Here is a 25464-nt window from a genome sequence, read left to right on the forward strand (position 1 = left end):
CCCCTTGAGCTTTGTAACCAGGTTCTTTATTAGGTGGATATAATTTGCTAATACTGATGCATTTATTATTAACAGAAATACATTCTTTTAAAAGAATATCTTTCAGTGTCTTGCCAATTAAGAGAGAATTTAAAAAATGGCAAATTCAGTTCTGCTTAAAGGGAAATCCTATGGAATCCTTGAATAGATTTTCCAGAACCAGTATGTAATGGATTTGATGCTCCCCAATATCAATCTCAGATGACAATAGTGTGTTTCAAAACTCTGTGACTATGAAGCTTTATAAAATAACATCTAATCTCATTATTACTATTGTAATTATTTCTCACTTCAAACCTGCAAAAGATCCCTGATTTTAGAAGTCTGTTAGTCAATGATCACTTACTGAGCTTTTAATAGTGTGAGATACTGTATTAAATGCTAGGAATATACTTTTTTTTTTAAACAGCTAACATGTATATAGTGCTTTAGAATTTTCAGAGCAAACTTTGATCCTCACAACAGCCCTGTGAAGTAGATGCTTTTATTATCCTCACTTGATAGGTGGGGAAAATTAGGCTAGAAGAGATTAAATCACTTGCTCAAAGTCTAAGCTAAGCATCAGACCTATTATTGGACCTTGGGTCTTCTTGACTTAAGTTCAGCACTTTATACACTAAAGCAAAAATAGTCCATGTTCTCAAGAGCTTACATTATAATGGACAATATGTAAGATAACAAGAAACTGTGTCATTTAAAATATTCTGGAACTAGCCTGTTTCTCTCTAAATTATTAGGGAACTAGGCTTTTTTTTTTCTAAAATATTGCTACTTATAAATTAATGGCTATTGGACCCATTAGGTAGTAAGCATTTATTAAATCATATTAAATGGTAGGAGAGCATTGACTGCATTTAGCAGAAGCCAAAAACTCCCCCAGCACCATATTATCTCTAAGAGAGAGCACATGGCTCCAAGCAGAGTTCAGAAACCCTTCATTACCTAGAGGAGAGTGCTCAGATACTGGACAGCCATTTTCGCCTAGCGATTGTCCCAGAATGGCGTTCGCCTGGTGGTCTGTCTTTTTCCTCTTCCAATAGAGGTAGCTTTTACACACTGATCAAAGCTAATTGGCTGGAATCATTTAATTCCATTGGTTAACATGACCATATTAAAATGAGCTATACCAGTGCTTGATGACATCAGGGTCTAGTGGCAGATCCCCAGCAGGCAAAGGCACTTTCAGATAGGTATGGTTTTAATTCCTACTTCACTGACCTAGACACAAGGGAGTCTTATCCCTAAAGCACCTTTGGGCTGACTGAAAGAGACTAGCTAAAGTTATTGAACTAAACCTTCAAGTAGGGGTGAAGAGAAAGCTAAGCCTGGATCCCTGTGTCCCCCCAAGAAATTCATTATTAATAATTATTTTCTCACAATACATAGGGGGTAGCTAAAAGATGTAATTTCTGAGGTTAAAGCATTGGGAGTTTGGGGTGGGGGGGAAGGACCAGGAAGGGCCTCCTGGAATAGGTGAGATTTGAGCAGAGATGTTTCTGGTGAGGCAATTCAACTTTTCCATGCCTTAATCAACACATTTATGGGTTATAGTGCTCCCCCTCATTTCCCCAACATCCCTCTGCTGCATTCATTTTATGGTGAACCTTTCATTTATTTTTTTGTTCAGTCTTCAGGTGATAATCCTCTTGGCACTTAGTTCAGATTATAGTGTTTCAAAGAGCTTCAGACCCGTCCTCATAGTCTGTCCATTTTGGTAGGACCTTCCTCAGGCTGCACTTCACTGCTATGATTTTTGAGGTCATTTCCAAGCCATCCTGAGTCATTGGAGCAGGCCCAAGTAGAGAATTGCTACCACTACTATTATCATTATAATAAGGAAAAATTAGCTAGGAATGAGTTAGGAAATCAGGAGGGCACATTAAATCTTTCCTACTACAGAACAATAAATGTGCGTGGTGTCCTGAAGAAAGCAAAAGAGCCCTCCTAATGCCGAACTTTCTGTGAACCTAGTTGTAACTAGGCCTTGGGCAAAAGTGTGAAAGTGCTATAGGTGGTACCTCCCGACCTTACCTTATAGACTTATGCCCACTTGTACTCCTTTCCATAGATCTGATTGCTACCTCTACTGCCTCCCTCTTCCTCCCCTCCTTCTGCTATGCCCTAACTGCTTAATAGAGGTCCTAGGAGGGCATACTCATGGTGCCACACAAAGCTTTCTCCCCCATCCTCCCTCTAATGAAAACTTATTTCACAAGGTATCATTTCTGCTGGGATTTTGAATTGTTTTCCTGCCATTGCCATCTAGGGTGTTAGTGCATGATGATAATTCCTTAAGGGGATCACCCATTCCAGCTGCTTTTCATTTGAACAGGGAACAATGCCCCTTAACCTAGAAGAATGTCAGCAGTGGCAGAGTGCCTAGTAGGCTAGAATCTGATAAATAAACACACATTTTTTGGGTGCTTAAGAAAGGGGGTGGGGAGAGGGAAGAAAGACAGAGAGCTCAGGAAGAAAGGGAGAGATTGAAGGTGTGGTAATGAAAGACATGGACCATCAAAGATTAATTCCTAGCTTAGGACAAGTGTACAGATCTATAAAAATTATTACTATAGAAATTAGACCTCTTAAGTCTTGAAAATATGAAAAATAGAATTATTTCTGAAAGGAGGATGGAAGTGGATACCTATCCTGGGTTTAGCTGAGCTTCTGTTAGGCCCAAAGTCACTCAGGCCTCCTAACTCCTACAAGAGAGAGACAAACAATTAGAGAAAAAGTGTGTTGGTTTCTCTGTTACCCACTAGAAGAGCAGTTTTCTATGTATTTCTTTGCTCAGAAAAAGTTAAGGAGCCAGGACATTCCCTATTTCTCCATCATCCACAAGGGAAATGAAACTGAGGCAGCCGAAGTACTGACTTTTCTGTCTGGTAAGTACAGAAGGAAAAGATTTAGAAAGCTTAAATGCCCAGTTGAAAGGTTTTCATCTCAACATTAAGGAATGGAAGGTCAAGATCCAGGGACCCTAGGAGTCCTGTGTACTTTTTTTCGATCCCTCTGTAACATCTGGAGTGGTTGATTATCTTGTCTGAGATAATCACCCTTTTTAAGGTTTTTATGACTACTCTTTCCTTCTAGTTGTTCTCAGTCTTCTTTGCTGGTCCACCATCTATTTCAGACCCCTATTCTTGAATATGCCCAAGGGATTTGGTTTTTGGCCATCTTCCCTCTGTATACTGTTTCATTTGATGACATTAAATGCAGGTTTAATTTTCATATCTATATGGATAGTTTGGGGTTTCTTTCCTTATCTCCAGTTCTATATAACTCATTATTGCACATTTCAAGCTATATTTGATTTTGTTTAAACTTATCTCTGGTTCTATATCATCAACTCCCTATTGGGCATTTCAGACTTCAAGTCCCATAAATATCATAAATTAAACACATCCAGAAAATAATTATTTTTTACCCCAGTCATAGATGATGATGATGATGGAAAAAATAGAAATAGAAATAGAATAGAAATAGAAATAGAATAGAATAGAAATAGAAATAGAATAGAATAGAATAGAAATAGAAATAGAATAGAGATAGAATAGAAATAGAATAGAATAGAAATAGAAATAGAATAGAGATAGAATAGAAATAGAATAGAATAGAAATAGAAGAGAAGAGAAGAGAAGAGAAGAGAAGAGAAGAGAAGAGAAGAGAAGAGAAGAAAAGAGAAGAGAAGAGAAGAGAAGAGAAGATAGTCCCTGCCCTCAAAAAGCTCACATTCTAATAGGAGGAAGAGGCAGGGTCCTGCTTTGGGCAAGGATTCTGATGAGGAGGAGAACCAATCCAGAGAGTGAGTTGAGCTGGGAATGGAGTAAGTGTGCTTAGGGCCCCTCATGAAATGGTGATACTGGTTAGGAACTCACCAGTCAGGAGAGCAGGCCCATGGCAGAGGCATCTCAAGATTGTCAGGGCTATTGGTGAAGTGGAGTAGTATGCCAAGTTAGTTGAGCTAGGAGAAAACTTTTGAACTTTACTCTTCCTGTTTAGGGCACCACCATCCCTTCAGGCTTCTAGATTTATTACTGTGGAATTTTCGATGAGTGATCACTTTCCATTGCCCCATGTATCTTATCAGTTGCAAATATTTCTGTTTCTATCTCTATGACATCTCTTGCATCCATTCCCTTCTCATTACTCATACAATCTTAGTCCAGGTTTGGACACTTCTCACCTAGACTGCTACAATTTTCTTTTCTTTTCTTTTTTTTTTTAGTGAGGCAATTGGGGTTAAGTGACTTGCCCAGGGTCACACAGCTTGTAAGTGTTAAGTGTCTGAAGCCAGATTTGAACTCAGGTACTCCTGACTCCAGGGCCAGTGCTCTATCCACTGCACCATCTAGCTGCCCCTGCTACAATTTTCTCATGATTGTTCTCCCTGTCTCTTCTCTCCACTTCATTGCATCTGCCAAAGTAGTTTTCCTTTGATTATCTGTCCATATGTGTTCGTCACTCAATTTATTCTAATGATTTCCTATTGCATCTAGGATAACATATTTTGGGGGGATCATTTTTAATTTTTTGAAAATAATAAACATTTTTATTTAGTTTTGAGTTCCAAATTTTATCTCTCCTTCCCTCTCTTCTCTCCCCCTCCCTGAGTTAGTAAGCAATCAGATATGGATTACACATGTGCAATTATGTAAACCATTTACCAAGTTAGTCATTTGGTACAAGAAGACTTGAACAAAAGGAAAAAATTGAAGGAAAGTGAAAAATAGCATGCTTCTGTGTGTTCCATCAACATCAGCTCTTTATGTGGAGGTGGATAGTATGTTTCCTCAATAGTCCTTTGGGATTGTCTTGGATCATTGTATTGCTGAGAATAATTAGGTCATTCCCTGTTCTTCATCAAACAATATTGCTGTCTCTGTGCACTCTGTGTGTCTTCTCTTGGTTCTTCTCACTCACTGTTTGGGACAAACTGCCTCAGTTTACCCAAATAACTCGAGGAGACCACCACGTCAAGCAGAGACAGATTTATTACATCCTTATGAGGACGGGCAAAACCCAATTACACATTGAAGTCTTGCAAAGATATGCCCAATCCTCTAGGTTTTTATAGTAATCTTGAAAAGGACTGTCCCCACATACACCTAGGGTGGATGAGCTCACAATCTAGCATCCAATTCTGTCTTACCCAAGGTGCATACCCAGCTCATGATCCATGTATGGAGACATGTCCAAGAACAAAGAGGGAAGGGGAAGGGGTACAAGTCTGAGGAATGTCAAAGAAAGAGGGAGGCAGAAATCACTCCCTTATCTGACTGCAATTAATCCATGACAGGGACTGGGATTCTGACATGTGAGAGGGGAGTTTTTTATTACAGGCCATAAACTAAGGTGTAGCTGGCATGTGGGAACTAAGCAGAGGTAAAGTAAATAGTGCTAATTGTTAGAACTGTGACAAGTAATAAAACTTACTGGGGGACTGGATATCTCCCAGACCCCATCCCCAAAGTTTACAGAACTGTCCCAAGTCCATTATCTCAACAATAAAACTTAAAGGAGACAGTGAGAATTTTACAAAGCAATTAACTTTTAGGCAAAGCAAGAGGCTAGCTATTCTGGGGGGGGGGGATAGGTATCTTTCATACTCCATCCTCAGAGTTTAATCTGACTCAAATCCATAATTGTCCCACACACTCACTATACATCAATTCATACAAGTCTTTCCAGGCCTTTCTGAAATCATAGGATAACATATTTTTAAAATATCTTATTCCCTTTTGTTTTTTAAATCCCTTCATAAGCTTTTCCCAATCTATACTTCCAGTCTCATGATATATCACTACTCTTCCCATTTGATAGAATGTCAGGTCCTTGAAAGCAGTGAATTTTTTCATATTTGACTTTTTATCTCCTGTGCCTAGCAAAGTGTCTGGCATATAATTGATGGTGTGATGAGTAAAACTAAATGTATAGTTGCCTTATTCCTGTCCCAAATGTAGGGAAAACTACCTAGGGTTTACTTATAAATTAGAAACTTTAGCACCAAGTTTTGACATTAAGCATTTATTAAAGAGTAAAGAGAGAACACGTGGAGTTCAGAAAGTTAAGAAACTTATCTACCCTAGAGGAGAGATAAGAGTTTAACCTGGCCTAGTTCTTCTCCCAAGTCTTCCTCCACATGGCTGTTGGAGACATGAACTGTGTTTATCCAAGCCCCTTCCTGTGTCCCCGGAAGAGGCAGTACTTACACACTGCTTCAAGCTAATTGGCTAGTGTCACCCAAATCCATTGGTTCACTGGACTTGAGGGTGATCCCACGTTGAGGTGAGTTGAGACCAATACCCTCTTTAGAGTCAGGCAGGTATTATTTCAGCTGAATTAACTTTAAGTAGGTTAATGAGAAAGTCAATCACTCTCAGTCAATCTAATCAGTCCAAATCAATCTGGGACTTTTGGGAGTTGGCAAAAAGCCCATTATTTCCTTACAGTGGTTAGCAAATGTTTGAACAAAGTCCAACCTACTACTTCCCTTCTCCTTAGCTCATATATGCCAGGGCTATTATCTCAAGATCAGTGTTACCTCCCTTTTAAAGAGAAAAACAATTTCAGATAAGTCATTTTGATTTGTTATTGAATCACAAGTCTTGCTCCATTAATAAACATAAAGCTACCTTCTCAGTATAGTCTCCATAATTCAATAGAGCCCTATTATAACATTAAGAGGCATGGCTAAAATTTGAGATATTATCCTCCATTTCCCTCTTCCTCTCCCCTTCCCCATTCCACATAGCTGGATGGTATCAATTGTTAATCATGGTATTGCCAAGGATGGCTGCCTTTAATAGCTAATGTGTTTCCCCACAATTGACAAGCAAAGTTGAGCACAGGATTCCAGAGAGGTTTCACTGAGTCAGATTATCCTTGTTTTGGACACTAGATTTCTATTAATATTGAGATTGAAAAATCTCCTTTCCTTTGTGGCTATTATGTTACCACTGTTGATTCTTACACCCCATCTACTTGTGCAGTTGTTATTTTTGAACCCAAGTGAAGGACTTTACATTTTTTGCTAGTTACAGTTAGCCCATTGTACTACTGCTTTTATTCATCTTTTGAGGTCCTGACATTCACATCCATTAAATTAATCTTGATCTCCCACCTTTGAATCATCCACAAATATGATAAATTTGCCATATATGTCTTCATCAAAGTCATTAATCAGGTAATCAGTAAACATTTGTTTAGCACCAACTATGAGCCAGGTAAGTGCTGGGGATATGTATAAAAAAAGAAAGTTCCTGTTTTCAAAAAGCTTATAATCTAGTGGGGCAAGACAGCACACAAAAGTAAGCTGAAAAGGAAAAGTATCTAATAAGGGATTATGGAGGAAAAGACAGAGAAGTCCCCCCAAAGTGCAGCCCTGAGAAATGAGATGTTCTGATCTGGGCTCACTCTTTAAATGTAGGTTTTGGAGTTCATGGCTCCATTTTTCAATCAGAAGGACTGAGGGTGGTGATGAGGCAGAGTCTCGATGGAATGACTACAGGATGATAAGACTTTTCCCCCAATAATAAACTTCTTGGGGCTTGGTGAAAAAATTACAGAATTCCCAAAGTGAGAAATGTGAGAAATGATCAAAATATGATCAGAACAGGCCTAAGGACTGAATGCTGAGGTCCTCTCTTAGAGACCACCATGCAAGTTGACACAATTTCCATTAGTTGCTACTTTTTGGATCTGTTTTTTCATTGAAAAAGTTTTCCTGAGGCCCCAAAGAATTGGCTAACTTCTTGGTCAATGTATAGGTGTACTTGTACCTGGGGACATAGGGCTTTCCAATGGGCCAAACCTGGAATCATGATCATCAGGCTTTCTGCTCAGTGTGTCACATTATTCATGATAGCCAAGGGCCAGCCAACTGAACTTTTCTGCAATACTTTTGAAGGCCCTGGTGATAAAACAAACAATCCAACCAAATGAAACCAAACCAAGCGAAACCAAACCAAGCAAAACCAAACCAAACCAAACCAAAACAATAACCTTGCCAACTATGGAGTTCCAATAGCCTCTGTGGAGGTTTAATTTAATACTGGATTATGCTAGTTACCATCAGGGCTGTAATCTGCAATCTCAAATGCAACAAAGCTGTCCTGATGGATCAGTCCTGGAAAGTTTGGCCAACACAGTTCAAGATATACTTTCCTGAAGCAGTGACCACTTTTCTGAAAGATTTCATTCATTAGTACTTATTCATAGAAGTATGTTACCAGTCTTGCTCCATTATTGCCTTGCCATCCATCCAGCCCCAGGTCAAAGAAGCATTCCAATACTAGATTTGAAATAACAATTAGGTGGGTCTGGGCTTGATTAATCTCTACCCTCACTATACCCCCCAATTCCCCTTCATCCCCAATGATCAAAAATTTTGCAAGAAAGGGGGGTAGTGATTGTATTAAGAAATAAAGGATGATCTTCCTAACTTGGGAAATGTTAGGCTACAGACAAGAGGCTTACAGAAAAGGGGCTTCTGTTGAAATCTACCTCTATTCAAGTGCCTCAAATGAGACCCATCTGCATTTTCTTGCTATTGGAGTTGATTCTTCCTGCCTCCCTCCCCCCCCCCTCCCGCCCAGGATTCTTTGGCTACTATTATCCAAGAATATCTTGCATTTTCCTCTGAACCTTAGTGTCCTTTTTACTTTAGCTTACTTAAAGGTAGGCTTGCTTAAATTGGTACTTAATAAAATAGTAAATTAAAGGATTGCTTCTTTTAACAGTAGGTACCTTATTGTGTGGAAAAACTCCCATGCTGTAAGTCAGTTGAAGGGTTCAAATATATATTTGTTTTAAAAAAAGAATTAATGAAACAGTCAAAGAATAAACTCCCTTTAAAAAACAAACGCTATTTTAGAAAATTTTGCTCATTATACTTCTGCCTTTTTAGATGTTTTTGGGTCATGACTCTCACATCTGGTATATTAACCTACATCCCTAAGATTTTGTTATCCACATATTTGATAAATCTGCCATATTTATTTTCATCCTGTTGTTCAGTCATGTCCAACTCTTCATGACCCTGTATGAGGTGTTTTTGTTTTTGTTTTTGTTTTTGTGGGCAGCGAGGGTTAAGTGACTTGCCCAGGGTCATACAGCTAGGAAGTGTCAAGTGTCTGAGGTAAAATTTGAACTCAGGCCCTCCTGAATCCAGGGCCAGTACACCACCTAGCTGCCCCCCTGTATGAGGTTTTATTGAGAAAGATAATGGAGCGGTTTGTCATTTTCTTCTCCAGTGGATCACACATCTAGTAAGTATCTGAGGTCTGGTTTGAATTCTGGTCTTCTTGACTATAGAATAGAGGGGCTCACTCCTCTATTCACTGAACCACCTAGCTGCCTCCTAGAGGGTGGCAATAATGTAGAGTGCCAGTGAGGTCTTGATGATGGGCTGATTGTTTTCATCCTAGTCATGGATAAATATATTGAAGAGAACAGAGCCAAGGAATGAGCCCTGCAGCTACTTATAGAGACCTACATCCAGGTAGATACCATTTTTAAAAAATTACTTCTTTTGGGGTCTAGTTGTTCATTGAACAGGTTTATGTTTTCAAAAGCTTTTAGCATAGAAATCAGGCCATTTAAAAGGAAATAGAAGTAGCACCTAATTTATTTATTCACATATTGGAGGAGGAAGGATTCTAGATATCTGAGTTTTTCCAGATAAATTTAATACCATTTTTTTAACCTTAACCATTTTTTTTTGCTAGAAATCTCCCTAAAGTGTTTTATATACTTACCAACCATCTTAAAGGGAATATAGATAATATAATTTACCTGTTTTTGAATACTGAATATGAAAATCCATCATGAATAATGATTATTGGAGCCTGCCCTATGAAGGTGTATGTATGTAAGGGGGGGGGTAGTTCTTTAGGTGTGTAGAACTCTTATTTTGTTTTTGGTAGTCTGTTGACTCCTCAGTCAACATGTTAGTTATTTTCTGTCTTTTGTTATCTAGCAGACAACCCCACCCTTTTTACTTCAGAAGTCCAGGTCAGTTCAGCAGAATAAATTGCATGATCTAGCTTACTTCAGAGTTCAGAGCTATTTTCTAGATTATTCTGTTTCCAGGCCAGATAAGTGAGTTATTTTTATACTTCAGATAATTAGGTTAGAGACATTCTATATTATGCTTAAAAGCAAGAAACTGAACTTCTCAGTCAAGGCCTCTCTCTCTCTCTCTCTCTCTCTCTCTCTCTTTCTCTCTCTCTCTCTCTCCATCACACCCACCCACACACTTACACACATATACACATACACATACCACATACCTATTCACAGATGCATATACACACTTTCTATCTGTTGGTCTCTGTCTCTCTTTCCACATACCCTTTTCTCACATGCTTTCATATAGAACTAACCCCAAGAGACTGCATCTAAATTTTTTTTGTTGTTAATGGAAAAACTAAAATTAATCTTAAGGCTAACTTTTAAAATGGATTATTTACATTTTTTCAAGTATTTTCTTCCCCATATTAACTTTAACATGGGGGAAAAACTCCAACAACTCTTCTAACAAAATATGAATATTCACATAAAATAAATTCCTATATAGGTCACGTCCATACATGTCTGTACAATTCTTCATATTTAGTCCATCACCTCTTTATGAGGATGTGGGTAGTCTCCTTTATCATAAGTCCTCTGGAATCATGGTTGATAATTTTGTTGATCAGAGTTCTTAAGTCATTCAAAATTGTTCATTTTTCAAAGTAAGGTTGTTATAGTACACATTGTTCTCCTGAGTGCTTGTTTCACTCTGTATAAGTTCATACACATCTTCCCCTTTTCTTTGAAACCATCTCTTTCATAATTTCTTACAATAAAATAGTATTCCATCACATTTCTCTACCAAGTTTCTTCAGCCATTGATGGACACCTCCTTAGTTTATAGTTCTTTGCAAAAGGCTGCCATATAAAGAATTGGAAATCGGGGAAATGCTCATAAGTTGGGGAATGGTTGAACAAGTTGTAGTATATGAATGTCATGTAATACTATTGTGCTGTAAGGAATGATAAGTAGGGGGCAGCTAGGTGGTACAGTGGATACAGCACCGGCCCTGGAGTCAGGAGTACCTGAGTTCAAATCCAGCCTCAGACATTTGACACTTACTAGCTGTGTGACCCTGGGCAAGTCACTTAACCCCAATTGCCTCACCAAAAAAAAAAAAAAAAGAAAGAAAAAAAAAGAAATGATGAGCAGGTAGATTTTAGAAAAACCTGGAAAGACTTAAGTGGACTGATGCTGAGTGAAGTAAGCAGAGCCAGGAGAATATATTATGCAGTAACAGCAATATTGTGTGATGATCAACTGAGATAGATTTAGCTCTTCTCAGCTATACAATGATCCAAGAAAATTCCAAAGAACTCATGATGGAAAATGTTTTACACATCCAGAAAAAAAGAACTGTGGACTCAGAATGCAGATTGAACCATCTTGTTTCTACTTCTGTATTTGTTTTTGCTTTTTGAGGTTTTTCCCTTTTGTTCTGATTCTTCTTTCACAACATGACTAATGCAGAAATATGTTTAATGTGATTGTACCTATATAACCTATATCAGATTGCTTTCTGTCTTAGAGAGGGGGGAGGGATGAGAGGGAGGGAGAAAAATTTGGAATTAAAAATCTTATGAAAACAAATGTTGAAAACTATACTTACATGTAACTGGAAAAAAAGAATATTTTTATTATTTTAAAAAAGGCCGCTATAAATACTTTTGTACATATAGGACCTTTTCTACTTTCTTTGATCTTTTTGGACCAACTTCTAAGGAACACATTATTTCCATTAAATGAACTACATCTAAAATGTCAATAACAACACTAGGTTTGCAAAGAGCTTTTCATGTATTATCTCATTTGACCATTTGATCTAAACTTACCTATCTTTGGATTTCATGTATTCCTGTTACCACATGAAAATAAAGATTTTAAAAAATAAAATGTAAGTTATGGGGGCAGCTAGGTGGTGCAGTAGATAAAGCACTGGCCCTGGATTCAGGAGGACCTGAGTTCAAATCCAGCTTCAAATACTTGACACTTACTAGCTGTGTGACCCTGGGCAAGTCACTTTACCCTCATTGCCCTGCAAAAATACCCCCAAAAAACAAACAAAAAAATGTAAGTTATTTCTTAGAGATTGATATAAATGTTTTATTTATTTATTATATTATATCTTATTATGGTATAAGGTTTTATCAGGCTTTTGCAAGATAATTGCTAGTGGAGTTGCAAATTCTGAGATTATTTTTTACTCTGTAGCAAATATATGTGGACTTTCAGCATTTATATCAAATAACAAGAAAAAATATATTGTTTTAAATTTTCTTATTAGGCTTTTATCTACACAAAGAGTCAAATACAATTAAAATGTCTTTGTGGATGTTTATATACATATATATATATACATATATACATACATACATACATACATACACACGCACATATAACTCGTAAAATACTGGCTCTTTCTTATGTAGTCATTTTATTTCATTGAAAGAAAGCACTAGAGGCCAATAAACATTTATTAAGCACTACGTACCAAGCAGCAGGCTAAGCAGACATTTATATGAGAATCTCAGAGAAAAGCAGCTTAAGGAGAAATGTATTCTGAGGACCTGAGAGAAAACAATCCATGCAATAAAAGTACTAATGAAAACAAAATAGAATTGTGTTTTTTAAAAGAGAGATAAACAACTCAGAGGCAGAAATAGTCACTGATATTAGAGATGTCTGTAGTCTATTGTTTCCTAGAAGCTAATTTGAATGTGACTGTTTTCAGTATTTTGCAGTTTATTTTTGGGAAACTGCATCAAAGAATGATCTACCAACTAGGGTATTTGTGTCACATATGTCAAGGTTGTGGATTTTTAGTTTTCCAGCTGAAGTTAGAAATGGCTCACTACACATCAGGGAATTCTGATTTGAGACACAGAAGCCAGATCAAAAGATCAGTAATCAGAGACCAAAGTAGCCAGGTACAGAAGAGAGATCAGAGAAACCACTGAGAAATAGAAGTAGAGATATCAGAAACCAGAACACAGAAAATGAAGCCAATAGGATTGAAAAGCCAAGTGCTTGAAAGGCTAATAGAAACTGAAACCAGCTAAGGAGAAGTTATGTTGTTAATGCAGGGAACTGATCTGCTTGGAGGAAACCTCTGATATTTGATGGAGCTGATTGGAGGAAAAACAGAATCCTTTGCTCTGGATGAAGAGCTGGCTGTGGGAAAGGCTGCCTTTCTCTCTAATGTCATCTATAGTTGAGGCAGTGGTTAGAGCACTGACCCTGATATTAGGAGGACCTGAGTTCGATTCTGACCTCAGACACTTAACCCTACTAGTTGCTTGACCCTGGGCAAGTCACTTAATCCCAATTGCTTCAGACATCCTTTCCAGTTTTCCTGATGTGTATCTTGCCATGGGATCATCCTATTGTATAGCTTGACACTGGTCCCAGATGGCTCTGGAGGAGAGAGTGAGGCTGGTTACTTTGCACAGCCCTGCCTCATTTAAATCCATTTCACTGCAAGTCATGACATCACCTCTAGATGTCATGGTCCTCTTTGAGAAGGAAGGACAAATAAAAAACAACAGCAATAGCCTGATATGGGGAAACCACTCAAAGGCGAGCCTATCTTGCTTTTTACTGTCTTCTATGACTAGAAAATGGGAAAACCCTTTAAAAGAGAGCAATACTTGAAAAGTTTTACATATTTTAAAATTAAAGGGAACTGTTTCTTACAGAAGTGATGTAATTCCAACAATAGCAGGAAATACCTAGAAGAGTAGAAGACATATTTGTCCAACAGTAAAGTAGATATTCAAAAGAGGTATAGGGATCATATGTTTCAGACTCTTTAAAAAGAGGATAGATATCCATACTTATTATGAGTTGCCTTGGGCCTATGTATTTACCTACTCATGGTCCATACTGCTTGGTTTCTCTAAGTTTTTACATGCTCTTCCCTAATGAATACTGTATGCATTGCTGTTATAATGATTATTTCTTTTGCCTTCTTGTTTAGAAAATATCTGATGTTTAAGAGTTAATGGTGAGAATAATCTAGTCTATCACAGTTGATCAACACATAATGTTGATGATACTGTGCACAATGTTCTCCTGGTTCTGCTCATCTCACTCATCATCAGCCCATGCAAGACCCTCCAGGTTTCTCTGAACTCCTCCTGCTCATTATTTCTTACAGCACAATAGTATTCCACATTCATATACCACAACTTGTCCAGCCATTCCCCAATTGATGGGCATCCCCTCAACTTCCAACTCCTTGCCACCACAAAAAAGAGCAGCTATAAATATTTTTGTATATGTGGGTCCCTTTCCCCTTTTCCATGATCTCTTTGGGAAAAAGACCCCAAAGTGGTATTGCTGGGTCAAAGGGTATGCACAGCTTTATAGCCCTTTGGGCATAATTCCAAATTGCTCTCCAGAATGGTTGGATCAGTTCACAGCTCCACCAACAATGCATTAGTGTCCCAATTTTTCCACAGCTTCTCCAACATTCATTATTTTCATTTTTTGTCATATTAGCCAATCTGATAGGTGTCAGGTGGTACCTCAGAGTTGTTTTAATTTGCATCTCTCTAATCAATAGTGATTTAGAGCATTTTTTCATATGGGAATAGATAGCTTTGATTTCTTTATCAGAAAACTGCCTGTTCCTATCCTTTGACCATTTCTCAATTGGGGAATGACTTGGATTCTTATAAATTTGATTTATTTCCCTATATTTTTTAGAAATGAGGCCTTTATCAGAAGTACTGGCCATAAAAATTGTTTCCCAGATTTCTGCATCCCTTCTAATTTTGGATGCATTGTTTCTGTTTGTACAAAAACTTTTTAATTTAATGTAATCAAAGTCATCCATTTTGCATTTCATAATGTTCTCTATCTCTTGTTTGGTCATAAACTTTTCTCCTTTCCAAAGATCTGAAAGGTAGACTATTCCTTCCTCTCCCAATTTACCTATGGTATCACCTCTTATGTCTAAATCATGTACCTATTTTGACCTTATTTTATATAAGGTGTAAGGTGTTGGTCTATGCCTAATTTCTGCCATACTATCTTCCAGTTTTCCTAGCAGTTTTTGTCAAATATTGAGTTCCTATCCCAGAAGCTGGAGTCTTTGGGTTTATCAAACACTACATTACTAGTGTCATTTACTACTTCATTTCCTGTGCCTAGCCTATTCCATCAATCCTCCACTCTATTTCTTAGCCAGTACCAGATGGTTTTGATGAGTGCTGCTTTATAGTAAAGCTCCAGATTTGGTACCACTAACCCATCTTCCTGTGCATTTTTTTCATTATTTCCCTTGATATTCTTGACTTTTTGTTTTTCCAGATGAATTTTGTTATTATTTTTTCTAGCTCTATAAAATAATTTTTAGGTAGTCTGATTGGTATGGCACTGAATAAGTAAATTAATTTAGGTAGATTGTCATTTTTATTATATTAGCTCTGCCTATTCATGAGCAATTGATATCTTTCCAATTATTTAGATCTGATTTGATTTGTGTGAAGAGTGTTTGGTAGTTGTGTTCATAGAGTTCCTGGGTTTGTCTTGGCAAGTACACTCCCAAGTATTTTATATTATCTACCATTACTTTACATGGAATTTCTCTTTCTATCTCTTGCTGCTGGACTTTGTTGGTCATATGTAGAAATGCTGATGATTTATGTGGATTTATTTTATATCCTACTACTCTGCTAAAGTTGTTAATTGTTTCAAGTAATTTTTGAGTTGATTCTCTAGGATTCTCTAGGATTCTCTAAGTATACCATCATATCATCTGCAAAGAGTGATAGTTTTGTTTCTTCCTTGCCTATTCTAATTCCTTTAATTCCTTTTTATTCTCTGATTGCTAAAGCTAACATTTCTATTACAATATTAAATAATTCTTCTCACCAATCCAATGGTACAAGAAAGTTCCAAGGGACTCATGATGGAAAAGGCTCTCCAAATCCAGAAAAAAAAAAAGAGAAAGAAACTGTGGAATATGGACGCTGATTGGACTATCTCTTTTGTTTTTGGTGCTGTTGCTTTTACTTTTTTTGAGGTTTTTCCTTCTTGCTAAGATTCTTCTTGCATAACATGACTAATGCAGAAATATGTTTAATGTTATATATCAGATTACCTGCTGTCTAGGGGAGGGAGGCAGGGAGGGGAGGGAAGGAGAAAAAAATTGAAATTGGAAATCTTATCTAAACAAAGGTTGAAAACTTAAATAAAAAAAGAATTAATGGTAAAAAAAAACAGCACAAAAAAACCAACAAAACAACAACAAAAAAAGAGTTAATGGTGTCATTGTAATTGATTTATGTAAATGAGTAGTATATTGGTGGGAATTCAGGTACCACAGCTGTGTATATAGACATGTACTTCCAGTCTGCCAAGGTAATAACTGGGACTCAGAGTGATTTTTAGCAGAGTGGCCACCCATGGCTAAGCTCCTCTCTTGGAACACTCCTATCCCCATATACTTTTGTGAGTATAGGTTTGGGTAAGGGAATCAGACCAGAGAGTGAGAGGTATTTGGTGTTATCTGTTGGGGCCATATACTTTATACAGGGTTGCATTTTTGTTATGAATATAGTTGGAGGTAGTTAGCATATTTAACAGTTTGGTGATGTGCTCCCTACTAATTTGGATTTTTTTCTTTTTTTGAAGCTGGAAATAATGAGAGAGAAGGCCAAGAAGCTGTAAAAAAAATAAAGGAAGAAACTTTGACCTCCAAAGGTACACATATATAGTCTAATAGCTGTTCTTTTTTAATGGAAATGACTTCACAATTTTTCTTACACCATTGAGGAGAAGGGACAAAAGAAGTGGATGAATAAGGAGACTTTGAATGTTTATATGTAGGTTAAGATGAGTGTTCATTAACAATAAAATCCTGCATCAGAGTGTGGGGGAAAAAAGTGAAAGGGTGCCATTATTAACTCAACTGGTCACCCTGGGAAACTCAGTGAATCTTGGAAAGTAGAGTATGATGACATCAACCAGCTTTGAAATCTACTTTAGGCTATGAAATCTACCATTAGGTCCTTATGTAATAAGGACTCATAGTTTGAGAAAAAATAATGTTCCAAAGAAAATTAATCATATGATCTTTAAATGTTTTGTACATAATAATTTGCTTAGTAGTTTTCCATTCTGTTCATACACACTACATTTATAGACACCTTTTGTCCCTCTTCCTCCCATCCCCCACTATGGAGTTACAGAATCTTAGAGTTGGAAGGAATCTCGAAGGTCACATATTCTGTTTTGAACAAACTATATTCCACTGTACAAATGTAGTCATCCATGGCCTCTTAGTAATGTGGTAGTACCTTTTTAGTACTTTTTAGAGATGTACTACCTACATCTCTCTCCCCTCCTCTACCTGGCTAAATGCTTAGTACTGTTGGGGGAATATGCATTTAAATTTGCTGCTTATGAACCCTCACTGATATCTATTCCAAACCCAATGTCTTTAAATTTAAGAAAGGCATTTAGTGAAAAATTAATTAATTAGCAATTTGTTTAGTGAATAATTATTTACTTAGTTTTAATTTTATTTTAGTTGTTCTTATTTTACTAATTATTAATTAATTTAGTGAGCAATTAATTAGCAAGTAACAACATGGAGTTAAAAGTGTATCAAACTCTTTTGATATACATTCCTATATGGCTTCTGTCCATCTCTCCCAATGTGGTTTTTTTTTTAAGGGTACACCAGTTTCATTCTTAGTTAACCTCATTGGTTTCTCTAACATAATAATAGGGGGACAATATATGTCATTCATGGCAGGTGTAGTGGACTCCTCATGGCTCTGGATCCCACTTTGCTAGCTCTTAGGCTTCCCAACTCAGCACACAGAACTTTCTCAAGACTCTCATTGCTTCTACATTTGCTCCCATCTCTGGTCAATCCATTCCTTACCTCTAGTTATTCTATTTCTTCCTCAATCTCCAGTTACACTAATGTTGTCTATGTTCTTCCTACTCTTCCCAGTAAGATTTTTGGCCTCATTTTAATCCTGCATCCTCTAAAAGCTGCCCAGTTAGTGCAGTCTTCTAGGGGATGTAGCTAACAAAAGTAACCACAAGATGTCCCTTATTGGTCTTTCCATCTTGTACAGACATGACTCTTCTATTATGATATTCTTGATGAATAATTCTCAATCTACTTGAAGACTTCTAGTGATGGGAAAACCACCACCTATTAGAGCATCTTATTCTACCTCGTATCAACTTAAATTTTTAGCAAGTTTAGAGACTTTAAGTCTGCTTCTCTATAATTCTAGTTCAGCCCCCGGGGCCAGTCAGAACTAATCTGATTCTTTTATATGATAGCCCTTCATTTGCTTCAATTCAGTTCAATGAAACAAACTGTATTAAGTAAGTACTATGTGGCAGGCACTTGAAAGTAGCAACCTTTCCACTCCCCACATCCCCTTAAGTATTTTTTTATGGTAAACCTCCCCAGCTCTTTAACTATTTCTTTGTGTGCCAAATGGTTCACCACTCTAAGGGATAGCTAGGTGATTCAGTGGACAGAGTGCTGGGTGTGGAGTCAGGAAAACTTATTTTCATGAGTTCAAATCTGGCCTCAGATACTTACTAGCTTTGTGTGGACCTGAGCAAGTCACTTAACATGTCTGCCTCAGTTTCCTTATCTGTAAAATGAGCTGGAGAAGGAAATGGCAAACCACTCCAGTATTCTAGCCAAGAAAACCCCAAATGAGGTCATGAAAAGTCAGACACAACAGAAAAATGACACAACAGCAATATTAAATCTCTACTCTGGCTGGCTAATTGTACTGTGATTGTTTCTGAGCAACACAAAAGATAATAACTTATATAGCACTTTATAGTGTTCTGTCTTTCTCTTCTTTTCCAAGAGGTAGGGGAAGGGAAGTGATTAAGTATTTATATAGAACTTATGACATTACAGGCACTGTGCTAAGAGCGTTACAAATATTATTTCATTTGATTTTCATTAATCTATGAGTTAGGTGCTATTATGATTCCAATTTTACAGTTGAGGAAACTGAGATAGAGGTTTAAGTGATTTGCCCAACGTCACATAGTTTGTAAGTGTCTGTGGCATAATTTGAACTCAGGTCTTTTTGACTTCAGGCCCAGTGCTCTATCTGTCGCATCATCTCTCTGCCTTATTGGATTGTTGTTAGCTTGGGAGATGACAAGTTAATGGTTCTATAGTTTACAAAGGAAACCTACTTTGCCAAAAAGCCTTCCCTGATTTAGAACTCCTTTATCTGAAATTGAAACCATTTTCATGGAAGTTGGAGACAAAGTGAAGAAAATGGACCATGAGAAAGACCCAAACCTGTAACACTTTGAGGTCTATATCTCATGCCTCCATCACTGCAGGGGATGAAATCTCAAGATTTCTATCATCTTATTATAAGATTCATAAGATAGGACCCTTATAAAACTTATGCAATGTCAATTTTACCTTTTCTCAGGTATCTATTAAAAGATACAAAGTATCCATGGTGAGGTATATAGTTATTCTTGAATTTGAGATATGTAATTAAGATTTCTTTTATTGAATGATATAAGACAGTTGGTGCTGATAATTTTGAGTGTGAAATTCCATCTTTACCAAAGTCAGATCCTTTATTATAGGTTTTTTAAAAGGAAAACATTGGAATATCAATTTTTAAATATCAATTTTTTTCTTACATTTTTTTTTTCATTTTTGAGGTAGTTTGGTTGTAGTGGATTAGAATGTAAATTCTGTTGGTATTGGGATTGTTTCATTCTTTGTATATATATGCCCAGTGCCTAATACAGTGTCTGGTCCATAATAATGCCTATTGATTGATTGCGAGGCCTGGAGTTTGGTAGATTTTTTCAAGTCCTATGTCTGGTACATACATATTGGCTTTGTGATTCTAGGCAAGTAATTTAACCTTCCATTTATCTCTCCAAGACTAACACTTGCAAAATAGTCAATCAATCAGTAGCATTTATTAAGTTCCTTCTTTTGTGCCAGGCACCATACTAAATGTTGAGGATAAAAAAAAGGGCAAAAGAAAAGCCCCTGGCCTAAAGGAGCTTACAATCAAATGCAAACAGATAGAAAGCAAGCTCAAATAAATAAGAAATAATTAATAGGACTAGAAAATCAATAAATAGGAAATAATTAACAAAGAGATGGCACTGGAATTAAGAGGAGCTAGAGAATGTTTCCTGTAGGAGGTGGGATCTTAGTTGGAATTTAAAGGAAACCAGGAATGTCAGTAGTCAGACCAGAGGGAGAACATTCCAAGCATAGGGGACAGCCAAAAAGATTTGCATTGGTAGAGGGTTTCCTTGGTGGGAAGTTCTGCAATTATAGGTCTGGACCAAAACAACAATCAAAAAAAAAATTGACAGTTTAAAAATCTAGTTTACAGGAAGTTGCTTACTTCAAAATGTGACTCATATGAAGGCAATATGTCATTGCATATAACCTTTCACTTTCTAAAAAAGTCAAAACCTTAAACATGTTGAAATAACTACTTACATTTGTTAGAGAAATATATGCTACAAACTGAAAAACCGAGTAACTAAACAACTTGTCCAAGCATCTCAGTTTTTGTGTTTGGCTGCTGAAAACCTATGTGAACTTTAGTTAACTGCAAAATATAAGATTTCAAGTCCATCCTGGCAGGAAACAGAGAGCCAGTTTCGGGGCAAGATTCCATTGATGTGTAAAATACTTCATAATTTATAAGGATTACTCTCACTTAAGATAGCAGTGAAGTCACTATTTTAATATTTGATCACATATCAGGTACTCTAGTAGTTTTTACTTTTCATCAGATCACATCAAGTATAATCACTAAACTTGACATCTAACAGAGTCAACCAGCAATGGACTGTTTGTCTCAACACCTTGCCAGGAGCATCCAGCTGGAGGAGAGAACACAGAGTTCAGAAAGCAGCACAGAGGATGGAGTACCACTTTGTTCTTTGCTTTTAGCTTCACCAGCTCTCTGGCTCGGATGAGTTATTTTATGGGAGAAGAGGCCTTTTTCATCTAGAAGAATATCTATGAATGTTTAGCAGGCAAAGATGCTTTAGTGTCTCTAGTTCATATCTGTAGAGGATTTAAAAACTCTCTATAATGTATCACTAGGTATGAGGACTGGGCCATTACACATTGATGACCAGTCTAGAAAGCAGGAAGACCTGAATTCAAGTTCCACCTTTGATATATAGTAGCTGTGACCCTGAGCAAGTTATTTAACCTCCCAAAGATTTTCAGTTGCAGAGAAGATGCCAGTTTATATTGGTAGAGGGAATTTTCTTAAATCAGGAGTTCCTTGTATCAACAGAATCCCATCAGGTCCCTATATGATAGGATTTGTAAGGTACTTGGTAGTGCTGAAAATAAATTTCCCAAACAGAGTGGAAGGGGTCACTTTGACCTGCTCCTTGGAAATTCTTGCAAACCTCAAGAAAGATATGTGGCATAATCAGTTGGTTCAGGCACCTAACAGGTAAGAGTTCCAGATCTACTGCAATCTTGGTTTAAAGCATTGCTTTTCAAAGGAAAATACCCTTAGGCATAGTGACATATTGCACTCTTATGAGTCACTCACTGTGAATTCATTGAACACATCTCTTTCCCTTAGGACAGCTAACTAAGAGAATGATCTTGAGAGAATGGATGTTGTAATGGAGTGTGGGATGGGAGGGATGGGAGAGATCAATACATGCAAGTGGGAGGGCTGCTCACAGGAGTCAGGAGGAATGGGTCCCATGAAGGCCCTGGACGACAGGGAGCCAATGTTTTGTCTATGTCACACTTCGGTCTAGGAGAGGAGTACTGTGGCTCAGAGTGAAAGGGAGACAACTATTGACTTCCAGACTAGAAGGAAAAAATAAAGCTAGAGGCAAACTTAGCTTTCGATAAATACCTGTACACTATCAATTTAGTAAATTTTAATTTGTTTCTTTGTCTTTAATCTCTTCTCTCAGCAGCTCCTATGGGCACAGCTAATATTAATACCCCACCTCCCTTTGTTTCCCGCCTGCATACCCTTATTATCTACCTCTTATAGGCTCTGATCCTTAGTCTACTTTTCTAACCTATGTCTTGGTATTCTCCTTAATGAACCCTATTTTCCAGCTAAATTGAACCATATAATGGGAAGTTAGGTGTCATGGTCTATGAAGAGCTGGAATTGGAGCCAATAATAATACCTGAGTTCAAATCCAACCTTAGACACTTACTAGCTATGTAACTCTTGGTAAGTCACTTTAACCTGTCTGCCTCAGTTTCCTCAGTTGTAAAATGGGGATAAAAATAGCACTTACCTTCTAAGGTGGTTGTGAGGATCAAATGAAATAATGTTTGTAAAGTGCTTCCCAGATTTTAAATTGCTGCATCTATAACTTTGTTCATGGTGTTCTCTTTGCAAGGAATGGTCACCCCCAGCTCCTTCTTTTCCCCATTCTTAACTAATGTGGCAATGCTACTTCTCCTACCATATTTTTACATTACATTTGTAGTCTCTTTCTATATGTGTCTAATTTTCCCTACTGGAACTTGAAAGCAGGGGCCACATTTTATTCTTCTTGGTATCCCCTGAAATATCAGGCCAGTGCTTTACACAGATCAGGAGCTCAAATGAATGTTTGTTGGCTAATTAAAAATGAATACTGTAAATTGTATTTAGTCATATGATTGCATTAATATGCATTGTTTGTGCTTATCCTTATGTGTACATGTAAAACATTATGTTCTTTATGAGACTTAGAGGTCTTTTATTGTAGCTACCGCCCCTACCCTCTGCAATAATAATAAAAAAAGAAACAGAATGAAAAACAACATATCCATTAAATATGAATGCTTTGTCTCATTGACTCTGATTGAATCACCAGAAAAAGCAATTTGATGTCATCAGTCCAGGTCCAAGAGGACTTGGTCCTCTTTTTACACTTTTAAGAAGACTAGGAGAAGTAAATAATAGTAGTGTCTTGTCCTAGAAATTCTGATTACTTATTTGGACTCAGGACACTCTGCTTAGCATGGTCAGGGGTAGTATTTCATCCTTGGATGCTTCTGGATTGAATATGGAAGTGTATCCTTCTCTGAACAGAAGTAGAAAGGAGCTTTCTTTGTCAAGAAGAGTATCTGGAAACTAAGTAATACAGCAGAGGAGTCTTGCTATACACACTTTAAAGCAGACTTTCAGTGGTAGTTTCTTGGGTGACAGAATGACCGTGATTTTGAAGCTATTTTGCCCCAACTCTTCCTGTTATATTCTAGATCAGGATTTCTTAAAATTCTTCCACTTGTCACTCCTTTTTGCCTGAAAAATTTTTACGTGACTCTTGGTATATAAGTATATAATATAGGTATACATAAACTTTTACTGTCTCCAAATTTTCCATGATCCCCCACATTCAGTTATACAACCCCACATGGGGTTGCAATCCACAGTTTAAGAAGCTTTGTTCTAGATCAATGGTCAGTGGAAGTCTTAGATAGATTGAGTGTCACTGCCATGGCCACCTCCCTAATAAGAATAATTGTTGTTATTCAGTTGTGTCCAACTCTTCATGACCCCATTTTGCAGTTTTCTTGTCAAAGACACTAGAACAATTTACTTTTTCCTTCTTTAGCTCATTTTACAGATGAGGAACTGAAGCAAACAGGGTTAAATGACTTGCCCAGGGTCACTAGCTAGTAAGTGAATGAAGTGTATGAATCTTTGAGATTCAAAGCCTACGCTCTCTTGTTTCCACCTCCTAGATGCCCAGTAATAATAACAGCTAGCATTTATTTAGTGTTTTAAGGTTTGCAAAGCACTTTACGTATATTATTTTGATTGATCCTTATAACAACCCTATCAGGTAGGTCCTATTATTATATCAATTTTACAAAATGAGGAAAAGGATGACAGGTAGCCAAATTTTGTATATTTTCCCATGCATAAATTAGAGCTAGGAAAGACCTAGAAATTATCTCTCATATAATAGCTGAGAGAACTGGTTAAAGAGGATAGGTGATGTGCCTGAGGTCATAGTATGTTATCAATGGATTCTGATTCCAAGTCTCTTAGCTCTATGAGATGGTGGCTGAGAGAACTGGAGAACATTACTTGGCAGAGGTGGTTCCTTCTCTTGATCTCCAAAACATACTTAGGAGCCAGCTTATTCAGTTTCTCTTTTCTGACTCTTGCTAGCGTCTATGCCATTGTTCAGGGTAGCATTCTTACAACTAGGCATGAATACCACTGCATGATCAAGAAATGAGGAGGACATTATTTCTCCATTATGACAATGCATACTAGTAGCCTAAGTGTGTTTATGAAGGTCACTCTTCCTTACTAAGAATTTGATGGCAACCAGGGGAACTTTATTAGAGACAGCTCTGTACCTAACTAGTCATATGTCTTAGGGCAAAGTCCTTAAATCTTTGGGAAATGAAGTGGTTCAACTGCTAAAGGATTCCCAAGGTCCCTTCAATTCTAGAATTCTAGGACCTATCACTTTTTGATCAGATACTTCTTTACGTTTTATTTCTGTTCCATAGTCCCTAAATTGACTAGTGGTAATTATTTAAATATATTTCTTTTTTCATGGAAGTAAATAAAATATTATTTCAGCTTCAAAATTCTTTCCATATTTTAAGAACATCTGTACTCTTTTCTCTACTTATCTTCTCCAATATATTTTCTTTGTTCTTGATTTAATAACATCCTTTTTACAATTTCATAATTCATGCTTTGTGAAATCATAGTCACTTAAAATTGGTATATAACAAATATAATTAATTGAGCTTTCATAATAATAGATGCATAATAATTATTGTCAAGAACAAAACAGCCTGGTTTCTTTCCCTTTCTCAGACATTTTATTGTGGAAAATTTAGAAACTCTTATCATCACTTAGCCATATTGCCAAAACTTTGATTGCTTTTGTGGAATTATCTCCTGTTAAAAGGTCCCTCATTTTGGAATATGATCTTATTCAGAAAATAAAACAATAACCAACCAATCCAAATTGGAATTTTTAAATTGCATACCTTCCCTTCCATATTCCATGTACATTCCAGAAAAAAAAAGTTTTAAAAATCCCAAACAAATTTCATTTCACTAGATCACTCATCACAGAGTCATTAGACACAAGAGGACATCATGAGATTATTTGATCCTCTCCATGATTCTGATAGGTAGAACAAACTTAAAAATATTGTAATCAGTTGTATTCTTTAAAAGATTCAGAGTAGGATAGAGCACTGGCCCTGGATTCAGGAGGACCTGAGTTCAAATCCAGCCTCAGACACTTAACACTTACTAGCTGTGTGACCCTGGGCAAGTCACTTAACCCCATTTGCCTCACCAAAAATATATATATATATTCAGAGT

General features: G+C 37.0%; 1 protein-coding gene across 2 annotated transcripts in view; it reads left to right on the plus strand.

Moving 5' to 3' along the window:
• DHRSX (dehydrogenase/reductase X-linked) overlaps positions 1-25464 on the plus strand; it is a 485177-nt gene that overhangs the window by 198960 nt on the left and 260753 nt on the right. For both annotated transcript variants that reach the window (XM_043992090.1, XM_043992088.1), the window contains one exon: positions 16754-16822. In XM_043992090.1, coding sequence (XP_043848025.1) covers positions 16754-16822 — 69 coding nt within the window. The remainder of the gene's footprint in view (positions 1-16753; positions 16823-25464) is intronic.

Source organism: Dromiciops gliroides, chromosome 3 (genome assembly GCF_019393635.1).
Source record: "Dromiciops gliroides isolate mDroGli1 chromosome 3, mDroGli1.pri, whole genome shotgun sequence".
NCBI lineage: Eukaryota > Metazoa > Chordata > Mammalia > Microbiotheria > Microbiotheriidae > Dromiciops > Dromiciops gliroides.